General features: G+C 41.1%; 1 protein-coding gene across 4 annotated transcripts in view; it reads left to right on the top strand.

Annotated features, from left to right (window-relative positions):
- atp8a1 (ATPase phospholipid transporting 8A1) overlaps positions 1-19,803 on the top strand; it is a 109,728-nt gene that overhangs the window by 29,949 nt on the left and 59,976 nt on the right. The window contains exons 4-15 of one of the 4 annotated variants that reach the window (XM_087851789.1): positions 65-163; positions 4,780-4,825; positions 4,966-5,006; positions 8,023-8,096; positions 9,272-9,341; positions 9,420-9,547; positions 10,126-10,237; positions 11,100-11,265; positions 13,988-14,115; positions 14,943-15,020; positions 15,117-15,205; positions 19,700-19,744. In XM_087851789.1, the coding sequence (XP_087707915.1) occupies positions 65-163; positions 4,780-4,825; positions 4,966-5,006; positions 8,023-8,096; positions 9,272-9,341; positions 9,420-9,547; positions 10,126-10,237; positions 11,100-11,265; positions 13,988-14,115; positions 14,943-15,020; positions 15,117-15,205; positions 19,700-19,744 (1,076 nt within the window). Of the gene's footprint in view, positions 1-64; positions 164-4,779; positions 4,826-4,965; positions 5,007-7,267; positions 7,342-8,022; positions 8,097-9,271; positions 9,342-9,419; positions 9,548-10,125; positions 10,238-11,099; positions 11,266-13,987; positions 14,116-14,942; positions 15,021-15,116; positions 15,206-19,699; positions 19,745-19,803 lie in introns of all 4 variants that reach the window. The other 3 variants (XM_087851790.1, XM_087851791.1, XM_087851792.1) reach the window with 3 other exon arrangements.

Raw genomic sequence — 19,803 nt, 5'->3', positions numbered from 1 at the left:
CTTCTCTGATAGTCGAGCACAGAAGTCAAACTTCAGCTGAATTTCTTCTTTTTGTCTCTTTTAGCAAATCCCAGATGTGTCTCCCACCGGTCGCTGGACCACTCTGGTGCCGCTGCTATTTATCCTGGTGGTGGCTGCTGTCAAGGAGATCATTGAGGATCTGGTGAGACTGGCTTGGAATACCACACTGGCCTGGACCCAGTCCGGCCCCCTGCATGGCTTTGGAAAACAAAGATAAAGGGTGTAAAGTTTAGACTTTTAAGTCTAAAACCCTGGGCTATCATACATGTACACTCACTTTTTTTGCAGTAGGTCCACAATGTAAAAAGTTTGGTTTCCAGTTAACGAGCTGGCAGTAGATTTTTGGTAATTTGACCTCTTTATTTCTTAAAGTGAAAGCCTGAAGAGCCATGCTTATGTGCTTCATTGATTTTGTGCTGCAGCGTTTCTTAATAAAAACTGAGGTGTGTTATTGAAATGGCTTAAATCACTACAAACGCTTTAGAGTGGTATTCCACAAACCAGTGACTCGGGTCACAGTCACAGTGGTTAACGTTCATTATTTGTATGCAGTCGATGCGTGAGAGCCATCACCCACCCGGCCTAGAAAAGCATCATTAATGCAGGAATTAATAAATGCACATCAGCAAGACCCTGATTAAAAAAATCATGCTGTCAGCAACTATCAAAAGGTAATCAACATACTTCTGAAGGCCAAATTTGCATTTGGTTTAAAGCAGCACGTGCAAAGCAGGTATCGTATGGAGCTCCCCAGACAGTCCAGACAGTCCAGACAAAACTATAGGTGTGTATGTAGTGTTTTTTTTTTTAAATAAATGTTGTATTCTGCAGTCTGTGCATACAATTTTAAAGCTTTTCTACATGCATGCCTTAATATATTGCACCACAAAAACGTGCTGACACAACCTATCAAAATGTCTGTGAAGGTTCTCAGTCATCCAGGTCATCGTAGTCAAAGGAGCTTGCAAAGAAAAGCGTCTGGACTTCTTTAAGTTACTTGAAGACGTTTCACCTTCATCCGAGAAGCTTCTTCAGTTCTAAGGTCAAATGGTGGAGAGTCCCAGATTTAAACCTAGTGGGAGTTTCCCCCCACAGAGGGACAAAAGGACCCCCTGATGATCCTCTAATCGCCTGAGCCAAGGTGTGAAACTGGGTGTGGGTCCCAATCAGTCAGAGTTTCGGGTGAGCTCATTGTGAAACCTGGCCCCACCTTATCAGGTGATTTCCTGAGGTCAGATGGCCCAGGATGTGAGTGGGCGTTAAGGCGTCTGGGAAGGATCTCAAAACTGGATTATAGATGGCAGAGAGTTGGTGTCGTAAACCACCGCCTCTGTTCAAAGATGGTCGCTCACAGTGGACATAGATGCTTCTTTCACTCCTCTTTCAAACCATCTGTCCTCTCTGTCCAAAATGTGAACATTGGCGTCCTCAGAAGAGTGACCTTTGACCTTAAGATGCAGATGGACAGCTGAGTCTTGTCCTGTGGAGGTGGCTCTTCTGTGTTGTGCCATGCGCTTGTGAAGTGGCTGTTTGGTCTCTCCGATGTAGAGAACCAATCAAAGTTCAGTTGCCTCAGTAAGTGAAAACAGTCGTGTCCCCTTTGCAGGAGTTTGTCGTCTTTCGCTTTATGTCAACTGTTTTCTTTGAAGCATGAATCAGGCAGTGATGGTTATGTGACCACAGCAGGAAACCCCAACATGTGTACACACACGATTGGACATCTCCGTGCATACACACAGGTCACAGCTGTGCCTTCTGCACCCTGAGTACTCATTCAGTCAATTAACCCAGATACTGAATGCTCGTGTACAAAGGCAGCTAGTAGCAACAAAACACAACAACGGTCTGCCTACAGCCTGAGCTGTTGAACAGATGCTTGATGTGTATTCAGGATGGAAGATTGATTTGAATAGTTGCTTTTGTGTGGTTTAATCTTTTTCGAGTTGAAGTTGGGAGCTACTGTGGTGCAGTAACGTGATGCGCGCAAGTCCGAACAAAGTGAGAGAATGTTGCATTTTACTGTATTGCAGTGACCCTGCAATGCGATCCTCTGTGCAGGTCCCAGCGGAGAGCTTTCTCTATACTATGAGCTGCTGTCTCGTGCTGAGGGAAACCAGCGCAGCACTTTCTCTCCTGGCCTGCTGTGAGAAACATGGGAGCAGAGTGGTGATGACTCCGTCTTTATCGCTGAAGGTCACCTGCGCACGCGTCTGCTCCCTGTGCTGCGCTGTCCCTCACAAGTTGACCTGACAGGGCAACATCGACCCCTGACTTCATGAATCATGCACTATGGACACACACTGCACAGCACGTACTTTACCTTGTTGCTGGCAGCCTCCTCTGCAGCAGCAGACGCGGGCTGTACTTCGGCATGGTAGAGAAACAGAAATATAATACCTTGGACTCGAGCTGTGATGTATTTCACAATAGTGTGTGGTGCAGTTTTACACAGTAGTGTAGTTTCTCTCATAGTCGCCTACAACAAGCAGCTGAAAGAGCAAAGACAATCTTGTTTCTGTCCTTGTGGTTAAACGTCCTTCGCTGCTACTTAATGTCTCATTAGGTCCATGTTGAAGCTTCCAGCTTTAGCAGGTTAATCAAGGTAACACTGCAGTAGCTGCTGTCTGTATTTCCCCTCTGTGGCTGTGGTCTACAGAGACCTAACACTGCAGTAGTTATGCATAACCTCCGTGCGCTGCTCGCCTTCTGCTGCACTATGATTATACACATCATCTAAATACCACGCAGATCCTTTTCTTCGTGTCCACGGGGACACAAAGTGCAAAGGAGGCAAGGACAGTGCATTTGAGAAAAGGCAGGATAAGTTGTAGCTACAAACACAGCTCGGCTCCTCCTACACGTCTCTGAACAGAAGAGGGTCTGTGCAGCAGACCTAATAGTGTGTGGATGAATCAAATTAGCTGACAGCTCTTGCACAAGCGATGATGAATGAGCTTTCCAAAGGTCTCTACTAGTAATTCTTTTTTCCTGGGCATAGTGAAGGTGGTGAAGGCCGCGTGACACAGCAGCCTTTGTTAATTATACACTACAAGCATGTTGCAGGAGTTTTAAAACAACGTTGTTTTAAATTGAACAAACGCACATATGGGAGGAACTAGATATACACAATAGTCCTCGTAGGATGCTAAAAGCTAAAAGTAGGGATGCACCGATACCGATACTGGTATCAGGTATCGGTGCCGATACTGTAAAATGTGTGTGTACTCATACTCGTCAAAGTTAACCGATACCAACTTATTTCATTAATCAGAGGGTGGCTTGTCATTTCTGTTGTAGTTTTTTAGATTGGCCCCTAGGGGGCCAATTATTATTTTATTTGTTATTTATTTAATAATTTTTTATATTTTATTATTTATATAATAATAATTATTTTGTTTGTTTGTTTACAATATGGACACTCTGCAATAATTTAAAAGTTTATTTTGTTCCAAACAGAAGTGTTTATTTATTATTCTGAAAGCTCGAGACAGTGCCAATAGTTCAGTGATATTTTGTTAAATTACAATGTGGAGACTCTGCAATAATTTAACAGAAGTGCTTATTTTTCACTTGAAATTTTTTTATGGTCATTTTTATTAAGATTTTATTTTTTTATCGGCAGAGAATAAAAAAAAACCTGTCTTCCAATTAATTGTATTTGTGTGTGTGTGTCTGTGTGTGTGTGTGTGTGTGTGTGTGTGTGTGTCTGTGTGTGTGTGTGTGTGTGTGTGTGTGGTAGAAGTATCGTTTTTTGTATCTGTATCAGCAAGTACTCAGATCCAGGTATCGGTATCGTATCGGTTTGAAAAAATTGGTATCGTTGCATCCCTAGCTAAAGCCTTTCATTCCTGGTGACACTTCACCTTTACTGTCAGTGTTTTAAAGTAGCTCAAATGACTCAAAGTTTTAAATTAAATTAGCTTAAATGAGAAAAGATCTCCTCTTCTAGTAAACATGTTTCCCTTGTTAATTAAGTAAGACACAGGCTGCTGTTAGAGCTGCATTTTAAACACTGAGATCATTTATATGAGATTGATGCAGAAACACGTTATTACTCACCGTGATGCTAGCTGACAAGCTGTCTGTTGGAATCAGCTGTTAAAGTCACAGCATGTTGCATGACTGTTCAGCCAACGAGAAGGGAAGTAATGCTGATGAGTTGAACTTTGATGCGGTCACAGGCAGTAGGGTTTGTTTCGAACAAAGGGAGAAGCTACGTGAACGTGAAGCAGCTGATGGGTTTGTTTGTTTCACATCAGCTGATCTCTGATTTTTTCCCATATTTTTAGGATCAGTTCATTACTTTAAAAGATTCATAAAATAGCTGGTTGTTGCATATCAGCAGCACAAAATGTGCAGTTATTCATTTTAGAGTCAAATATCCAGCTGTGTGCATTTGTTATTAGTGCAGCAATTATACTTTAGGCCACTTTGGGTAAAACACTGCATGACAGGGTTTGTACTGTAGTTGTAGTGTGAATGTCTCTGCAGGGACTGTAGATAGCAGTCTCCTGATCTCTTACTGTGACATGGACGGTGTCAGCCTCTTCAGTACATTTCTGTCAACAGATTTTCGGGCGTTCACTTGTAATCCACGACTGTATGATTAAGACGACCGTTATTAGTCCCACACGTGGGGAATTTGTTAATTAGGTTTGTTTGTGCATATGTGTAGTTTACTAAGACATGTGTTGTTCTCTGACTTCTGTACGTATCAGAGCATGTGTGTCATCTTGATGTTGTTCTTGTTTCTTACAGAAACGTCACAATGCTGACAGTGTTGTCAACAAAAAGGAATGTCAAGGTATTCAAAACTCTTTTTCTCTTGTAGACAACTTGACCCTGTAGTTACTGTCCTATAAACGTATTTAAGTTGCCAGGAAGCAAGTATGTCTTAATGAGACCTAACAAGACTTACCACACCTCTCTCCTTACTCCTCACAGTACTGAGGAATGGTGCCTGGGAGATCGTGCACTGGGAGAAGGTATGTTTCCACACAGTGCCATTATTAGTCACAATCCTCCAGTTATTTCAGATTCTGTTTGTAGCTGTGACTCGAACAACATCCTGTTGGTGGATGTGAAGTTACGGAAAACACGGCATTCATTCATTTGCAGAGGGATGCTGAGATTAGCACAGTGTGCTGGAGTTTTAAAAACAAAAACATACATGTTAGTAATCTCTGTATGCATGATGATGTTCGTGCAAAGTTTTAGATTGCTCCGCCCGTTAAGGAGGAGAATACAGACATAGATAGATCATTATTGTAAGATTCTAACCAGTCAAATTTCATCCGGAGCATCGAGCCGTCATCCATCCAGCAACGTTTCACAAGCTATTATGCTGTTGTCATTTACAGAAAGCTCCCCCCCCCCCAAAACTATCCTGCCTAAACTAATTAGTCCAGCATGTCCGTGTGGGCGTCATTAGAAGGCGATGCTGGAGGACAGTGAGAATCTTCCATCCTTCATAATGAAACTTTTCTATTAATGTGGCCGGTGTGGAGAAAACACACCAGGCATTTGGACAGTTTAATAAATGCTGATGCTGCTTCCTCCATTAGAAGCTCCAATCAGCATGTAGCCGTGCAACATTAGCCAAATCTCTCCTCGCTGCTGTCTCCATTTTTTAATTTGTTGTTGAGAACTGAAATAACGACAGGATATGAACGGTCTGTGTCAACATGTTGCTGTTTCAAACCGCAGATTCAGAAGTGAACAACATTAGAAAAGAAATGTATTAACGTTAATTTGACACATCCACAGATGCAACTGTTATTATTGCATGAAGCTATACAAACAGTAACAGCTGGAATAATGTGATACAGTGGTGTGAAAGAGCGTTTGCCCCCTTCCTGATTTCCTTTTTTTTGTATGTGTATGTTTGTCACACTTAAATGTTTCAGATCCTGAAACAAATTTAAATATTAGACAAAGATAATCCAAGTAAGGAAATCAGGAAAGGGGCCAACACGTTTTCACACCACTGTAGTTTGTGTTATGGGAGTTTTGGATGTGTGCAGTGTGACTGTAGCTAATACAACATGTGATTCATGCAATAAATGATCAGAGCAGGGAGGAAATCTCAGCTACCCGTTGGTATGAAACTGTCCCTTTGCTTTACCCACACGAAAGATTCTCTAAAAAGCGATGCTTTGAATAATTCATGCTTTGAGCATCTTCATCATGCATATTGTAAAAGCTGCTTCTGCGCCAAATTTCTTTTTTGGCCCCCGATCTTTCAGGACAACATGAACGAGGTCAAAATGATCAACTTGTCTTTGCTGCTTGTTTGCCAACAATTAAAGTCTTAATTTATAATGATGTGGATCTTCATGGGTTGTAGGTTTATTTTTGTATGTTACTCATTTTATGTAATATTGTTTCTTCAAACGTCCTAAAAATTTAACCGTAAAGATGCAAGTGATTTTTCTGATTGCTGGATGGAGTCTTAGTTAACTGATAAAAGTCTTTAAGTGTGTTTCACTGTAATGTGAGCTTGTTACCCTGACACCTGAATACAAGGCCAGCCTTCAAATTAAAGTGATTAGCTAGACAGGTCCACACTGCAAGTTTCTGATCACTCTGTAAAGGAAATGGATCCATGTGCTGTCTTCTTCACAAAACGTCCCATGCTGCTTTTTCAAATGCAGCGTTTCCTGATAACGATGAAAACACAGCTCAGATCAGTTCTTAGTTCTTGAATAGTTGTGAAGCTGTAAGCATATATTAATTTTCTAGTCTAGATCACTTCCAGCCCTTATTTCCCTGAAGGGTCACCTAGCTGTGCCAAACCAAACATGCAAGCATGATCTGCATTTCATGCAAACCCGGGGCTGTAACTAGGAATACGCTAGCGTGTGACCTCCTGAGGCCGAGTTTGTCTCCTCCCAGTGTCAAACTGGAGCTCCTTCACATTTAACACCAACGTGCTGACCACTACACCATGGAGCCACTGAGGATCTGGCTCAGACACACACAGTCTGTTTCTTGCACCACAGAGTCACTTGCTGTAAAGTGTGCAGGTCTCCGTAGTATCTGAAATGTAAAATTGTTTTTCCCGTTGAATGTTTTGGTGCTCCTGTTTGGCTCTGATGGAAGGACTCCAGCTGTTTCTCCACTGTGTTTTATTCTAGGGCTTTAATGTGCTTACAGTCTACTCTTTCAAGCTGTGAAGTTTTGAGCTCATGTTTTCTTTGACGCTGTTTTATTGGCCTCCCGCAGCATAATCAGTTTATTTTCACAGGTTGAAGTGGGCGATATTATTAAAGTAAATGGCAGTGATTTCGTTCCTGCGGATGCTGTCATTTTATCATCCAGGTATACGAGCCCACCCTGCTGCCAGACTGTGGGGAACTTCTCCCTCTTTCTTCTTCTTGCTCTATCTCAGCTCTGCCTGAGGAAGTGATGGTTAGATAATTGACTGAATCCACATTATCAAAATGCTTTTGAAGGCATGTAAAAGACTAAATATGATCAAATGCTCTGCAGTCTGGCAGGATAACCATCATTTCCTTAGGTGGGGTAATGGTAATGTGACTTTTGATTAGATTTGATCAATCATGAGGCTACCTACCTCCTTCACCTTTTCAAAAACCATTTGGACCTGCTGTCAATAGAACGTCTGAGCCCAGAGTGTTTTTCTACCCTCTTCAAATCTATTGAATATTGTTCCCAAGTTCTTAAAAAGTCAGATAAGGAAGTCTCATTTATTTAAACATTCAACATTCAAGTGCTGGAGCTGTTTTGCTGTTTCTAAATGGTTTGCTGAAAAGGGGAACAGAAGCACACAGGACTGATCATTGTGCTCTTCTCATCGACCAAAGACTGAAACAGTTGTCTCTCTCCCCTTATGTGTTTGCTGTTTGTCTCTTTATTTTTCTCCTTTCCATTTCTACTTTTCGATCCTCATCCCCTCTTATCCCCCCCTCCCCTCCTGTGTGAACAACTGCCACACGTTCTCTCTCTCGCCCCCTGCTGGTGCGTGGTTGGTAATATCAGGTGGCTGTTGGGGAAGTAATCAGAGCGGCAAATGGGGATCACCTCCCGGCTGACCTCGTCATTCTGTCATCCAGGTCAGGAAACAAGCAACACTGAGAACAAAACAGCAGTGGGAGAGATGGGGGCTGTGTGTACCGAGCGGGATCAGGGATCCTCCTGAAACAGTGAGATCGATTTGATTTTCCAAACTCGTGGAAGGAAGAGGCCGGCAGTCATGCTGGCAGCAACCAGATATTTAAGCGCCTCAGTCAAAGAGCACCACGCTTTGACGTTTAGCAGCCGTGGCAGTTATTGTGTTACAATTTCTGTTACAGTTATGTGACACGTTTAAATGTTTGGCTGAAACTTCTAACAGGGCTCAGAGTGAATGAAGGCATCTAGACATAAAGGACAAAACACAAAGGATCATGTTTTCCTTTTTGTAGATTCTTTCTTTGGCTCTTGAAATGTGATCCTTGCATGGCTTGTATGGCACCCTGAATGCAGCCGTTTGTCTTAACGTCGCAGGTTGCATGCAGTCGCATTCCAAGATCAAATCATCTCGGATTCATAGTTTTGTCAACTTTGCATGTGGTAGTTTGCACAGTGTTACTGTAGAGTTCACTTCCTGACCATTGCAATAGACTTATTTGATGGCTAAAACAGCTGACCAATTGCTAATTTTCTTAAGTGTAAATACTTTGGTAATTTAAGACAGTAGCTAACTGGCGACCCAGCTCACCTTAACAACTGGCTCCAACGCTGTGCCCAGAGTCTGTCAGAGTCTGTCAGAGTCTGTATGTCTGCTTTGTTCGTTGTGTTGGGTATGCTCGCTCGCTCAGATCACCCCACTCTGATGTGTTTCTCTCTCTTTTTACTCTTGTCCCTTTGTGATGTACTTTCCCTTTTCTTGAAAGACAGTGAAGCTTAGTGGTAGCACCAAACAAAGATGTTGTGTCTCTCCTAAAGGTGTTACTGTACAATTACATGGCTAACGTCACTAAAACATTGATATAGTTCCCGAGTTGCCTCTATAGCATCTTTGTTTGCAGTGCTTTAATCTGCTGCTGCTATTCTGTGATAGCCATCTCTATCTCATACTTACTTTATTGTCTAATAGTTACTAAGTGGAAATAATCAGTACTTATTGATTTTCAGTTTAATATATAGTTATAATCATATAAAACAGGAACAGGTTAAATATAGTGTAATATATGGTTGAATTTATATTCTCGTACCACAAATGTGTAAATCCTCTCCCCCACAACAGTGAACCACAGGGTATGTGCTACATTGAAACCTCTAACCTGGATGGAGAAACAAACCTCAAAATCAGACAGGTGACTATCTCCTTATTCGTCTTTCTTAAGTTCTCATTGTACGCAGTGTGTTTAATGCTGCTGTAACGACACCAACAGGGACTCCAGGTGACTGCAGACATAAAAGAAATCGACAGCCTGATGCGTCTGTCCGGGCGGATGGAGTGCGAAAGCCCAAACCGGCATCTGTACGAGTTTGTTGGGAACATCCGCTTGGATGGACACAGGTGGGCTCAGAGCTCTGCGATTGGCTCGCTGCTCCTCTCACTAACTTAATAGTCCATTAGCTGGGAACAGAGCCAGGATCAGTGTGCTGTGAGGTTTTAGGGCATCTTTTATCTTTCTGCTGAATAAATGAAAGACGTTGTTGCAGCGATATTTAATTATGAGTCTGTTTCCATTGTACAGAAAATGCATTGCATGCTAGATGGATGCTTTTAGGATATGTAGGATAACACATCTTCATTCTGGGAGTCTGTTTCAATGAAGCTCTTTTTACATGGATATTATTAGTGGAAGCTACATCTGGCTTTTGGGAAATCAGGGGAATAGTTTTAAAACAAAGAACCATTTTAAATGATTTCATTCTTTATGCTAAAATGTGTTTGATGATCTGAAACATGTAAATGTGACAAATATGCAGAAAAAAACAAGAAAGTAGCAAATGCTTTTGCACAGCACTGTAAGTTTCAGTTACGCTTATCGTTTGCATGGTCTGAAAGGCTAATATGACTTCAGTAGTTGTATGTAAAAGCAACAATTGTTGATTCAGGGTGAGATATTTAAACAGCAACATGTCATACAGCACAGTACCGCTGGGTCCAGACCAGATCTTACTGAGAGGAGCCCAGCTGAGGAACACGCAATGGATCCACGGCGTGGTAGTCTACACAGGACATGACACGAAGCTCATGCAGGTGAATCACGTTTGTGTAGAAATAGTCAAACAATCACGTATTTATACATGTTACAGGGCCAAAACTGTTAAACTAACTGATTAATATATCCTGTACAAACTGTGCCAGGCTGCTTCTGCTGCTGGTTCTCAAGTGTTAGCACTCAGGTATCACGTGCTCATTGATAGGTTTGTAGCTTGAACCTATTCGCTGGAACGTTGAAGACAATATAATTACACAGCAAAGCAAAACACGAAGTAGGCAAAGTTCTTCATGTTTCTCGTGCACGGGAGAGAACCGGACAAACGCCGTTCCTTCGCTTGACCCCAGTCGCTCTCGTCCGCTCCCCCGTAACACTGCTCTTTTATTGAGGTTACATGAATATGCATAGCTTCATTAACATACGACATCTACATACACACAAAGAGTACCTTGCCTGTGCGTTGTGTGTGTGTGTGTGTGGGCAGAGTGTGACCCCATAAAGAGTTCCCTAAACCTGCTGGTCTGGAAGTCCAGCAGTTCATCTAAACAAAAGGCACTTAGACTAAAACAGATATAGATACGTTTATCCATAAAACAATAAGAGCAGGTACGACCTCTCCCATGCTCCCAGAGTGCTCTCTAATGCACACAAAGTCTGCAGACTATCAAGGATCAAACCTCTACCAATCTACAACTAATGATAAAACTCTAAGCATATATAAGTAGATATTTCTAAGCATAAATGATAATCAACAATACAAAACCTGACACTCATAAGTGGTTTGTCATTATGACTTAGATAATGTTTTGGGTTTCATGTTGTCATCAACAACAGAGAAAACTCTATTGTTTGTTCTACTTCCTGTTTTTTCACCACATCTCTTTTTCACGTTTTACCCAGAATTCCACGCGGCCTCCTCTGAAGCTCTCCAACGTGGAGCGTATCACCAACTTTCAGATCCTCGTGCTGTTTGGATGCCTGCTGGCCATCTCTCTGGTCTGCTCCATTGGCCAAACCATTTGGAAGGGCCAGTATGGCAACGATGCTTGGTACATGGATCTGAACTGTAAGAGTCCGACAGCCTACGCTGCTCATCTGATTCCACATATTTTGTCTCACTTGTTCATATCAGCTTATTTCTTTGTCATTTTAAGTTCCTAAATGCTGGTATGTGTCGTGCCGTTTTTGTGTTGCCTCAGTTTAAAACTGTGTTTCGCTTTACAAGTGAAATATGTGGCAATGTGGGAATGAGAGAATTCCCTGTTAATGAGAAAAGTCGTGCATAAATGTGTCGTGAATGAGTGTGATTGGAGAAAAATGGTTGAATATCACTGCGCTGCTGTACTTTTTTGTTCCTTTCTAATGTTCTGTTTGATTTTGTTGTTTTCTTTGTTGTCGTTTTTTTAACAGCTCCAGGTAACAACCATTTAAAAGCCTTGGCCATCCGTGAATGACCCTCCCTTACTAACCCCTTACTGAAGCTCTGCCTTTGCTAAGCAAATGAAGCCCCCTACCCTCGCCCCCTATATGGTTGCCCTACTTTGTACGGGCCCATGCCATGGACAAGCACATACCAGGGATCCAACGATAGGTTTTCCCCTCCAGCTCTCTTATACCTTCGTCTAGTTTCTTTTTTTTCAGTGCCTGATTAAAAACAGTGTCTCACTTTTCCTTCATTTTTTGTGTCACGTTAAACGCTTTGCAGCTCCCAAGCTTCAGACTCTCATTTATTCCCACCTCATTTTTCACCAGAAATCAAGAGCAGCATTTACTTTGACTGCGAGTGAGATGAGGTTGTGTTCGGGAAGCTTTTCGTGGCAGGAGGCTTAGACGTGTTTATTGCCTGAACACAACATGTGGCGCAGCCCAAGGGACAAGAACTGACATTTTCTAAATGCTTCTGCAGCGATCTCTTCTTGTGTGGATTTTTCAAAGAATAGATCGAGTGGGGAGGGATGGAAGTGAAAAGCTGCTTCGTTTTTACTTCTGTTCTCAAACCAGAATAGAAGATGGCTCAATTACAGACGTTATTGCAGTTCAGAATTTGTGCTGCTCGGCTCCTTAAAGCGGCAGCTGCTGCGATGAAGCTCTGAACCTGGTCTGCAAAGTGATTATCGTGACCCTCTGGCCATTACTCTGTACCCTGATAGGCCTGTGTAGGAGAGGTTGTGCCCTGGTCAGTTCAAGCTTACGTTATGACTTACACTGACCCTTTTGATGAGGCGTTCATTGGCTTTTATTGGTTTTGTCCTCAGTGGCATTAAAACCCACACTTAAAAGATGTCAAAGTGTCGAGGGGAGTGTAAATTATAAGGCAAGCATCCATCTGGAGACTGATTTGATTTCCATAAGGAGTTGTTGAGGCTCTGTCCAGTGCATATTATCCAACCTGTGGTAAAAGAGAGAGGTGGGGAAACTGCCACATCGTAAACACGCGACTTCACCACGCTGCCTTAAATGATTGTAACTCCACCCACTCAGCAGCATTATAAGAGTAAAGAGGAAGATATGAGTCAGCGTTATCCCAACACATCACAAACAGAAACCTGTGATTGTGCATGTTGAAAAAAATGATTTTGTTGTTGAAATCGTGACAAACTAATCCAAGTTTTCAGATCCAGAATGTACGGTTACTGATTCTTACAATCATACTGGTCTGTTTCTCCCTAATGTTGCAATGCTAACTGACACGTTGTCACTTCTGCTTGCAGCATGATGAGGGGGAAATGTGGTTTTCTCGCTCTTGCATAGACGTGCCATTTAAAACAACGAAAAACTTAATTAGAATAATGCAACCAAACAATTTACAGTGAACTTTGAGCCAATTCCTTCACTCCACCTGGTTAGAACATATTACTTTCACATACAAGTGACATCAGATTGGTTTGTGTGCATGTCCTGTTTGTAAGGTTTTAATGATGCTCTGCTGGTCCGATCCAGTGTCACTCTGTTGACAGCAGCATTTCTGCGTGACATAATAAGACGACTACTGAAGTGAGGTGATCGTCATTAACACCAAACTATTCTGCTGGCATAACCCACCCACTCTTTTCCACTCCTTCTTGGTTGAGAATGTGCTATGGACTGAATCTCCCTCCTTTGTCTTGAGAGCATCTGTTTGTCCCCCCCCACTTCTGAAAACATTTCCCCACCTACATGTGTTGTTGTAGCGATAGCTTCCATCCTGCCACTGCCACTCTTTGTGCCATTCAGTTTTTTGTTTTGTTTTGGAATCGTTCTTTCATGGGGAAGGGCTCGCCCCCCTCAACCGCAATGCTAAGATCAAGGCTTGGGTTTAGGAAGGTAACATTTGCACCTCCTGCAAGCTGAGGAAAGGTAAATCACACCCCTCCTGTTTTCATATTTGGTGTCAATGGGATTACATGTTGATCACTGCCAATTGTTCGGGGCTCTCGGGGGGACCGGCATCATTTTGCATAGTGCTTTGTGGAATCATTGCCTGGATCATGCTGGATGCCAAGGCTGCTGCTGCGACACTAATGACATTTGAGATATTTCAGTCCCTGTTCGCTACTTTCAATCTTTGGGACATTAAATTGGATTGCTAATCGGTTGAGTTGTAAGAGGATGAGGTTGGGTGGAAGAAATAGTTAATTCCAGCTAATGGACGATATTAACCCGAAACATTCTCCAGATTGGGATAATGTTGATCATTGGCTGGAAGTAGCTTTGGGCATATTGATTTAACTAACAGATGATTATGAACCGACACTGATGAGTCTTCTGTGTATTACTTCTTCTTTTGTCTAAAACTCTTCCCCTTGTAGATGGTGGGGCAGCTAACTTTGGCCTTAACTTCCTCACCTTCATCATCCTGTTCAACAACCTCATCCCCATCAGTCTCCTGGTCACGCTGGAGGTCATCAAGTTCATCCAGGCCTTTTTTATCAACTGGGTGAGTTAGAGATAGATGTGCTGTTTTTCAGACAGTGTTTCTGCACAGGCAGTTATCTGCAGTTAAACGTTCACTACTTAAACGTGGATCAGATTGCTGCGTCTTTAGTAAAAGGGAATATTGGAGCGATGACAAATCATGAGGAGTTTTCTTCACAGCAACTCTTAGAAGTTTTGATGTAGTTTTGTTTCTGGAAAAGAAGAAGCATCAAATAAAAGATTAACATAGCAGCCGGCGAGTAAGTGCCAGACTTTTGCTTTATAGCCGGTAGAAACCAAAAAGAGCTAAAAGAATGAATGTTGGAGTGAAGTCTGTCAGGTCTGTAATGACTCCAGATGAATGTTGCTGTGCATCAGTGCTGTGAAAAGTCTTTTCCTCTGTCTGTTATATAAGCTGATGTTACTGTATGCAAAGACAAGAAGCTGGAGGGGATAACATGGGGTCATCAAAATAATTTAAACACTATATTTACATCTGCACGTAGCACTGCAAAGGGAAAACACATAAAAGTCGATGTTAACCATTTGGTTTAGCATCATGAGTATCTGCAGTAAGTAGGTCAGCTTCACTGAATATCTTGACTGAGGCATCCATGTTTCTTTGAACAACTTTTTCATTTTAAATGAAACCCCAGCGAGTAAATTTTAGTAACATTTAGTTCTCTGTTGGTTCAGTATTTTCTCCGGGGAAAATTGGCTGTCAGGATTGAAGTAAAGCAGTTTTTGGGAGACTTTGTTCATATTTTCTAAACTGATATGAAGATTGTTGACCAAACATGTTGTTTGTTCAGTAACGTTACATTTTGAGTTCTTCCATGATTGTTTTAGGACACTGATATGCTGTATGAGCCCACAAACACACCTGCCATGGCCCGCACCTCCAATCTGAATGAAGAATTAGGCCAGGTATATATATATTTATATATTTATATATTTTATATTGTGCTAACACTTATTTGAAAGAGATTTCTTTTAACGTGTTCTGTGTTTCTTTCCTTTCAGGTGAAGTACATTTTCTCAGACAAGACAGGAACTCTCACCTGCAACGTGATGCAGTTCAAGAAGTGCACTATTGCCGGTGTGGCTTATGGGTATGTTGAGCTTTCCTCCCTGCCTTCGTCCTCACATCCTCTGGCCTTCATTAAGTGCCGAGTGTGCATCATAGTGCATCTGGCGTTTCAGTCTCCCTCCCTTCTCATTAGCAGGTACATCAGTGCTCCTCTCGACATAAACTAAAAATAAAAAGTGGGCAGGCGTTTGCAAGCAAAGGCACTTTACACTCGCGCTGCGGGTTTTTGTTCGTTGTTTGTCATGTTGGAGATGTTTGTGAAGACTGGATATGAGTGTGGTGCGAGCTCGATGTTGTTTTGATATAACTCACAGTATCGGGTTATAAACTCAGGGTTTTAACCAAAATGAATTTATTTCTCCTCAACTCCTGTAGCTTACAAAATTCAACATTAAACATTAAATCACTCCTGAATGACTTTTTTCCCTCCTGCTCATTTCATTTTCATGCATAGATAATGAGCCTCAGAGTTCACAGAACCAAAGAAAGTGCAGGCGTGACAGTACATGTTTAATCCCATTAGGATTCAATTAAAAGCCTGATTGATGAAGTGCAAGCTGAAGGACAAAAGAGTGTTTTATTTGGAGTTGTCTGTACTTTCATTAGGCTGTGATTGTGCGTCCAGTGGGAGCGCCGACAGTTTGTCACTGTCGATCCCTGGGTCAGCAGCGTAAAGCCCGTTTAAGTGTTGTACGTGCTGGTGATGTGAAACATCCCAAATCATCGCTGATATTTATGTCGTAACCATTGCTGGTTATTAAAGGTTTGTATGATGTTCTTGGTGTGTAATGTTTGTTTGTTTCATGGTTGTATTGGTGGTTAAACTTGCTGGTCATCAGAGACGAGCGCTCACTCCTCCTTTAAAAGGCTCGAGATGTTTTCTTTGATTCTCTGAAAGACAGACTTCCTGTTACGCAACTGATAAATATGGATGAGGGTTTCATAGCAGGAGGGAACGACTAGTTCTAATAAGTCGAGAATTTTCAAGATGCCATCGTTTGGACATCGCTTCCTCATCTTTTTTTCTTACGCGTTTCCAAAATTAGACGGCTCAGAAACGGTTGACTCTAAAGTTCACTCTTCTGGATTCATTGTCCAACATACTATAACAGTGTCAGCTGTACTAGTACGTCCTAGCTCTGTCCATCCAAGACAATTCATTTAATTCACAAAGTCAAAAAAATAACTTTTTATCTCACATTTATTTTTCTTTTCAAAGATGATTATTGTGTCAGTAAGTTTGTGCTGGGAGGTTTTGTTCTTTTAAATGTGTCCATAAGACTTCAGTCATCGTTACCAGATCAAACAGGTTGGTGTGAGCTGTAGTAAAAAAACATATTTAATGAAGGACTTTAGTCATACAGAGCAGTAATACTGAGAAATGTTTAATAATATAAACACCCAACGTGGCATACTTGAGTCTGTTTTGGATATTGTTATATAATATGAATAACTGGAACTTCCTCCTTTCCTATTATAGATGCTTTCAACTGTCTGTTAATCATGAAATATGGATAAAGTAGTTCAGAGGCAGCTCTTGCTTAATTAAACTTTAAATTCTCAAATTAACATACTTGCATCCTTTTTTAACCTTTAATTTAATTTCAGGAGAACAGCTTTTAAATATCGAGCAGTAAGTAATAACATATTGTGCAAAAAGGGGATAATACGAGTAAAGCAAAGATAAAACGAGGCATGTTTTTGTTCAAATGAATGAACAAGCATGTGTATAGATCTGAGTTTGTAGCGTGACTTGTAATTTAGTGCCAGAACACGCACACAAAGCCCCCCCGACGCTGCCGCCCGCATGTGTTCCTCTACACAAATTAAGTGCTGCTGTAATTAATAAAGACATCCCCAAGGGTGCAGACATTAATTAATTCCACTGGATTGGAGTCCCAATCTGAGGGAGGCTCCCAGAATCCTCCTGGCTTTTTATTTAAGGCTGGAGTGAAAGCACAATTATGTAAAGATGTGCTCGAATGACAAAACTCTGTTTTATTTTATTTAAAAGTGGCTCAACGAAGAGAATTCTAGAAGCATCTACTAGAGGAGTCGTATACAAACGTATTGTTGATTCAAATAGTCACATTGTTTCATTATTGTAGGTAAAAGAGTGAAGCTTTGCTGTAATGCTCTTTGGCCACATTCAGTTTTAATGTTATACTACGTTTATTGGTGACCTTGAAAATATGCAGTGAATTGTGATAGCCTGCTGACAGCTGCTACAATTATAAAATGATTTCTATTAATTTCTATTTTTACTACTTTGTCTTTCTTGGATTGTTTTCTCCTTTGATTTTGTTGACTTTTCTCTTTGGACAGTAAAATGTCTCCACTGTCACCTTTTAATGATCTTATTTTGTAGTTGTTCAGTTTTTACGTGCACTCATTTAACATCTACTGGGTGAATGCAGCACCTTATTTAGTTCAAATCAGCCATACCAACCAACCAGTCACTCTAGCAAGTGTTACTGTAGATATTGTATATTTTAATAACATAAAATTAACTCTTTCTAATGAATCTCCATGTATTTTATATCTACAGTTGCAGACAGTTGTGGAAGGTTTAAATACACTCATCATAGGCATGAATGTCATGGTAATTTTTGATGTTTAATGATTTCTTTGAATTGTTCTTCCAGAGTGGATTGATTAGCGCATACATCTTTAGTGACTTTAAGAAACAACAACAGGTGCACAGATTTGAGTTTTAGATTTTCAGATAATATATGCACAAGCTCAAACATATGTACACTCATTTAAATATTTTAATATGTGGTGTTAAAGGTTCTACAGTGTTTTGGAACTTGATATGGCTAAGGCCAATAAACCTTTTTTTACTGATCATGATTGACTTCAACTTTTTGCCAGCATAAAAAGGGTTTGGCTGACAACATTTGATGGACGAATACTCACAACAATGTGAAAGTTAAGTTAAAAGTTATTTGGATGTGTCAGCACTTTGGTAAGGTCCAGAAAAAGACCAAAACTATCACCTTCAGATGAGAGGAAATTCTTTAGAATTTTCAGAAACAGCCCAGATGGACAAGATAATGTCTTATGGAGAATTATTTTTGTTTGTCTTTTGGTCAGATAAGACAAAGATTTCGTTATATTGAAGAGTGAAGGAATAGAGCTAAGGCTATCAAACCTAAGAACATTGTACCACCTGTCAAACATGGTGGTGGTAGCATCATGTTCTGGGGCTGGTGCGGGCACATCGCACAAGCTACATCGAGTAATGAAGAAGAGGAGACTACCTCTGAATTCTTCATCTTCACCTTCAGTTGAAGCTTTGACACAAGTAGGCCTCCAAACAAGACAATGATCCCCAAAACACATCATTACTCATTATGGGATGGACACATGAGGCTAACAATAAGCTTCTGCCTTACCAAAGCCCCAAACTCAGACTTATTAAAAATCTTCAGTTTGGATTTAAAAGCTGTTTTCGTGCCAGGAACCAATTTAAACGAACTACCAATTCTGCCCAGAAGACCAAGATTGTGCCAGAAGCAACTTCATTAAGCAACATTTAACCAAATACTAATGAGGTTGTATGTATACGTTTGTCCCTGTGCAGACTGGAGAAAATCCCAAACAAGCTTGTGCAGCCAGTTCTTGGTTTTACAGTAATTCACCCCCCGACAAATAACAGTACAGAGAAATCTAAAAACCCCAAATTACCACGACATTCACTCCTGACCACAGCTGCATATAAAATGAAAATAATAGGGGAAGAACGGTGCGTCAGATCACGCACAATTTGAATAGATATACAAAAACATGGTACAGAAAGCTGCTTCTTAATGATCACAGCTAAAATAACAATTTTCATTTTCCACATTTACTAAGGTAAATGATGACTAGTGGAAAAAAGCACAGTTGGGCTTCTCTCTGATGTATTTTCTTTAATTAATTGTTGCAAAAAATCAAAGGATGGATTTTGTAATTGGGCTGCTTCTTACATAGTGCTTTTCTACCCTTTTTGGGCGGCCAGTATGAGTTCAGTGCCTCACTGACACATTCACATAAGCACTTTTCTCTCAATGCATCGGGGTGCATCTTGGGGTTCAGTGTCTGTGGATATTCAGGCATGCAGACTGAAACATTCAGGGATCAACACATCAAACTTCTCATTAGCTGATGGCACTACAGCAACCCCAAAAAAGAAGAAAACTTGGAGTTTTAGCATGTTGCCAGACTGTTTCTTAAGAACAAAGAGACGATGTATGATGTAAAGATATATCATTAAGTTACCCGTGAACATTGCTGGAATAGATTCTGTGTTCCCAGTCTTAAATTGCTAAGATATGTGACTGCATATCATGTGATTAGAGGACCTGCTGTAATCAACGCTATCATCCTAACCACAGAACCTCAGCTACGCTGCCAAACTCCAACTCCTCCTAAACGATCCCATTTTAACAAAAGTCCTTGCGCCTGCACAACAACATGTTCACATAATGCTTTGTCAACAAGATGCTTTTTGTTCTCACTTTCGCTCCAACAGTCACGTCCCTGAGGCTGAGGAGGGTAGTTTTGCAGAGGACGACTGGTAAGACGATGGGTGTGAAATGGTGGTTGTTTTTATTCGCTCCCTGCTTCTGTGATGTA

The sequence above is a fragment of the Neolamprologus brichardi genome, chromosome 2 (genome assembly GCF_056152115.1).
Source record: "Neolamprologus brichardi isolate AB-2024 chromosome 2, ASM5615211v1, whole genome shotgun sequence".
Taxonomy (NCBI): Eukaryota; Metazoa; Chordata; class Actinopteri; order Cichliformes; family Cichlidae; genus Neolamprologus; species Neolamprologus brichardi.
This window is presented reverse-complemented; position numbering and strand designations above follow the sequence as displayed.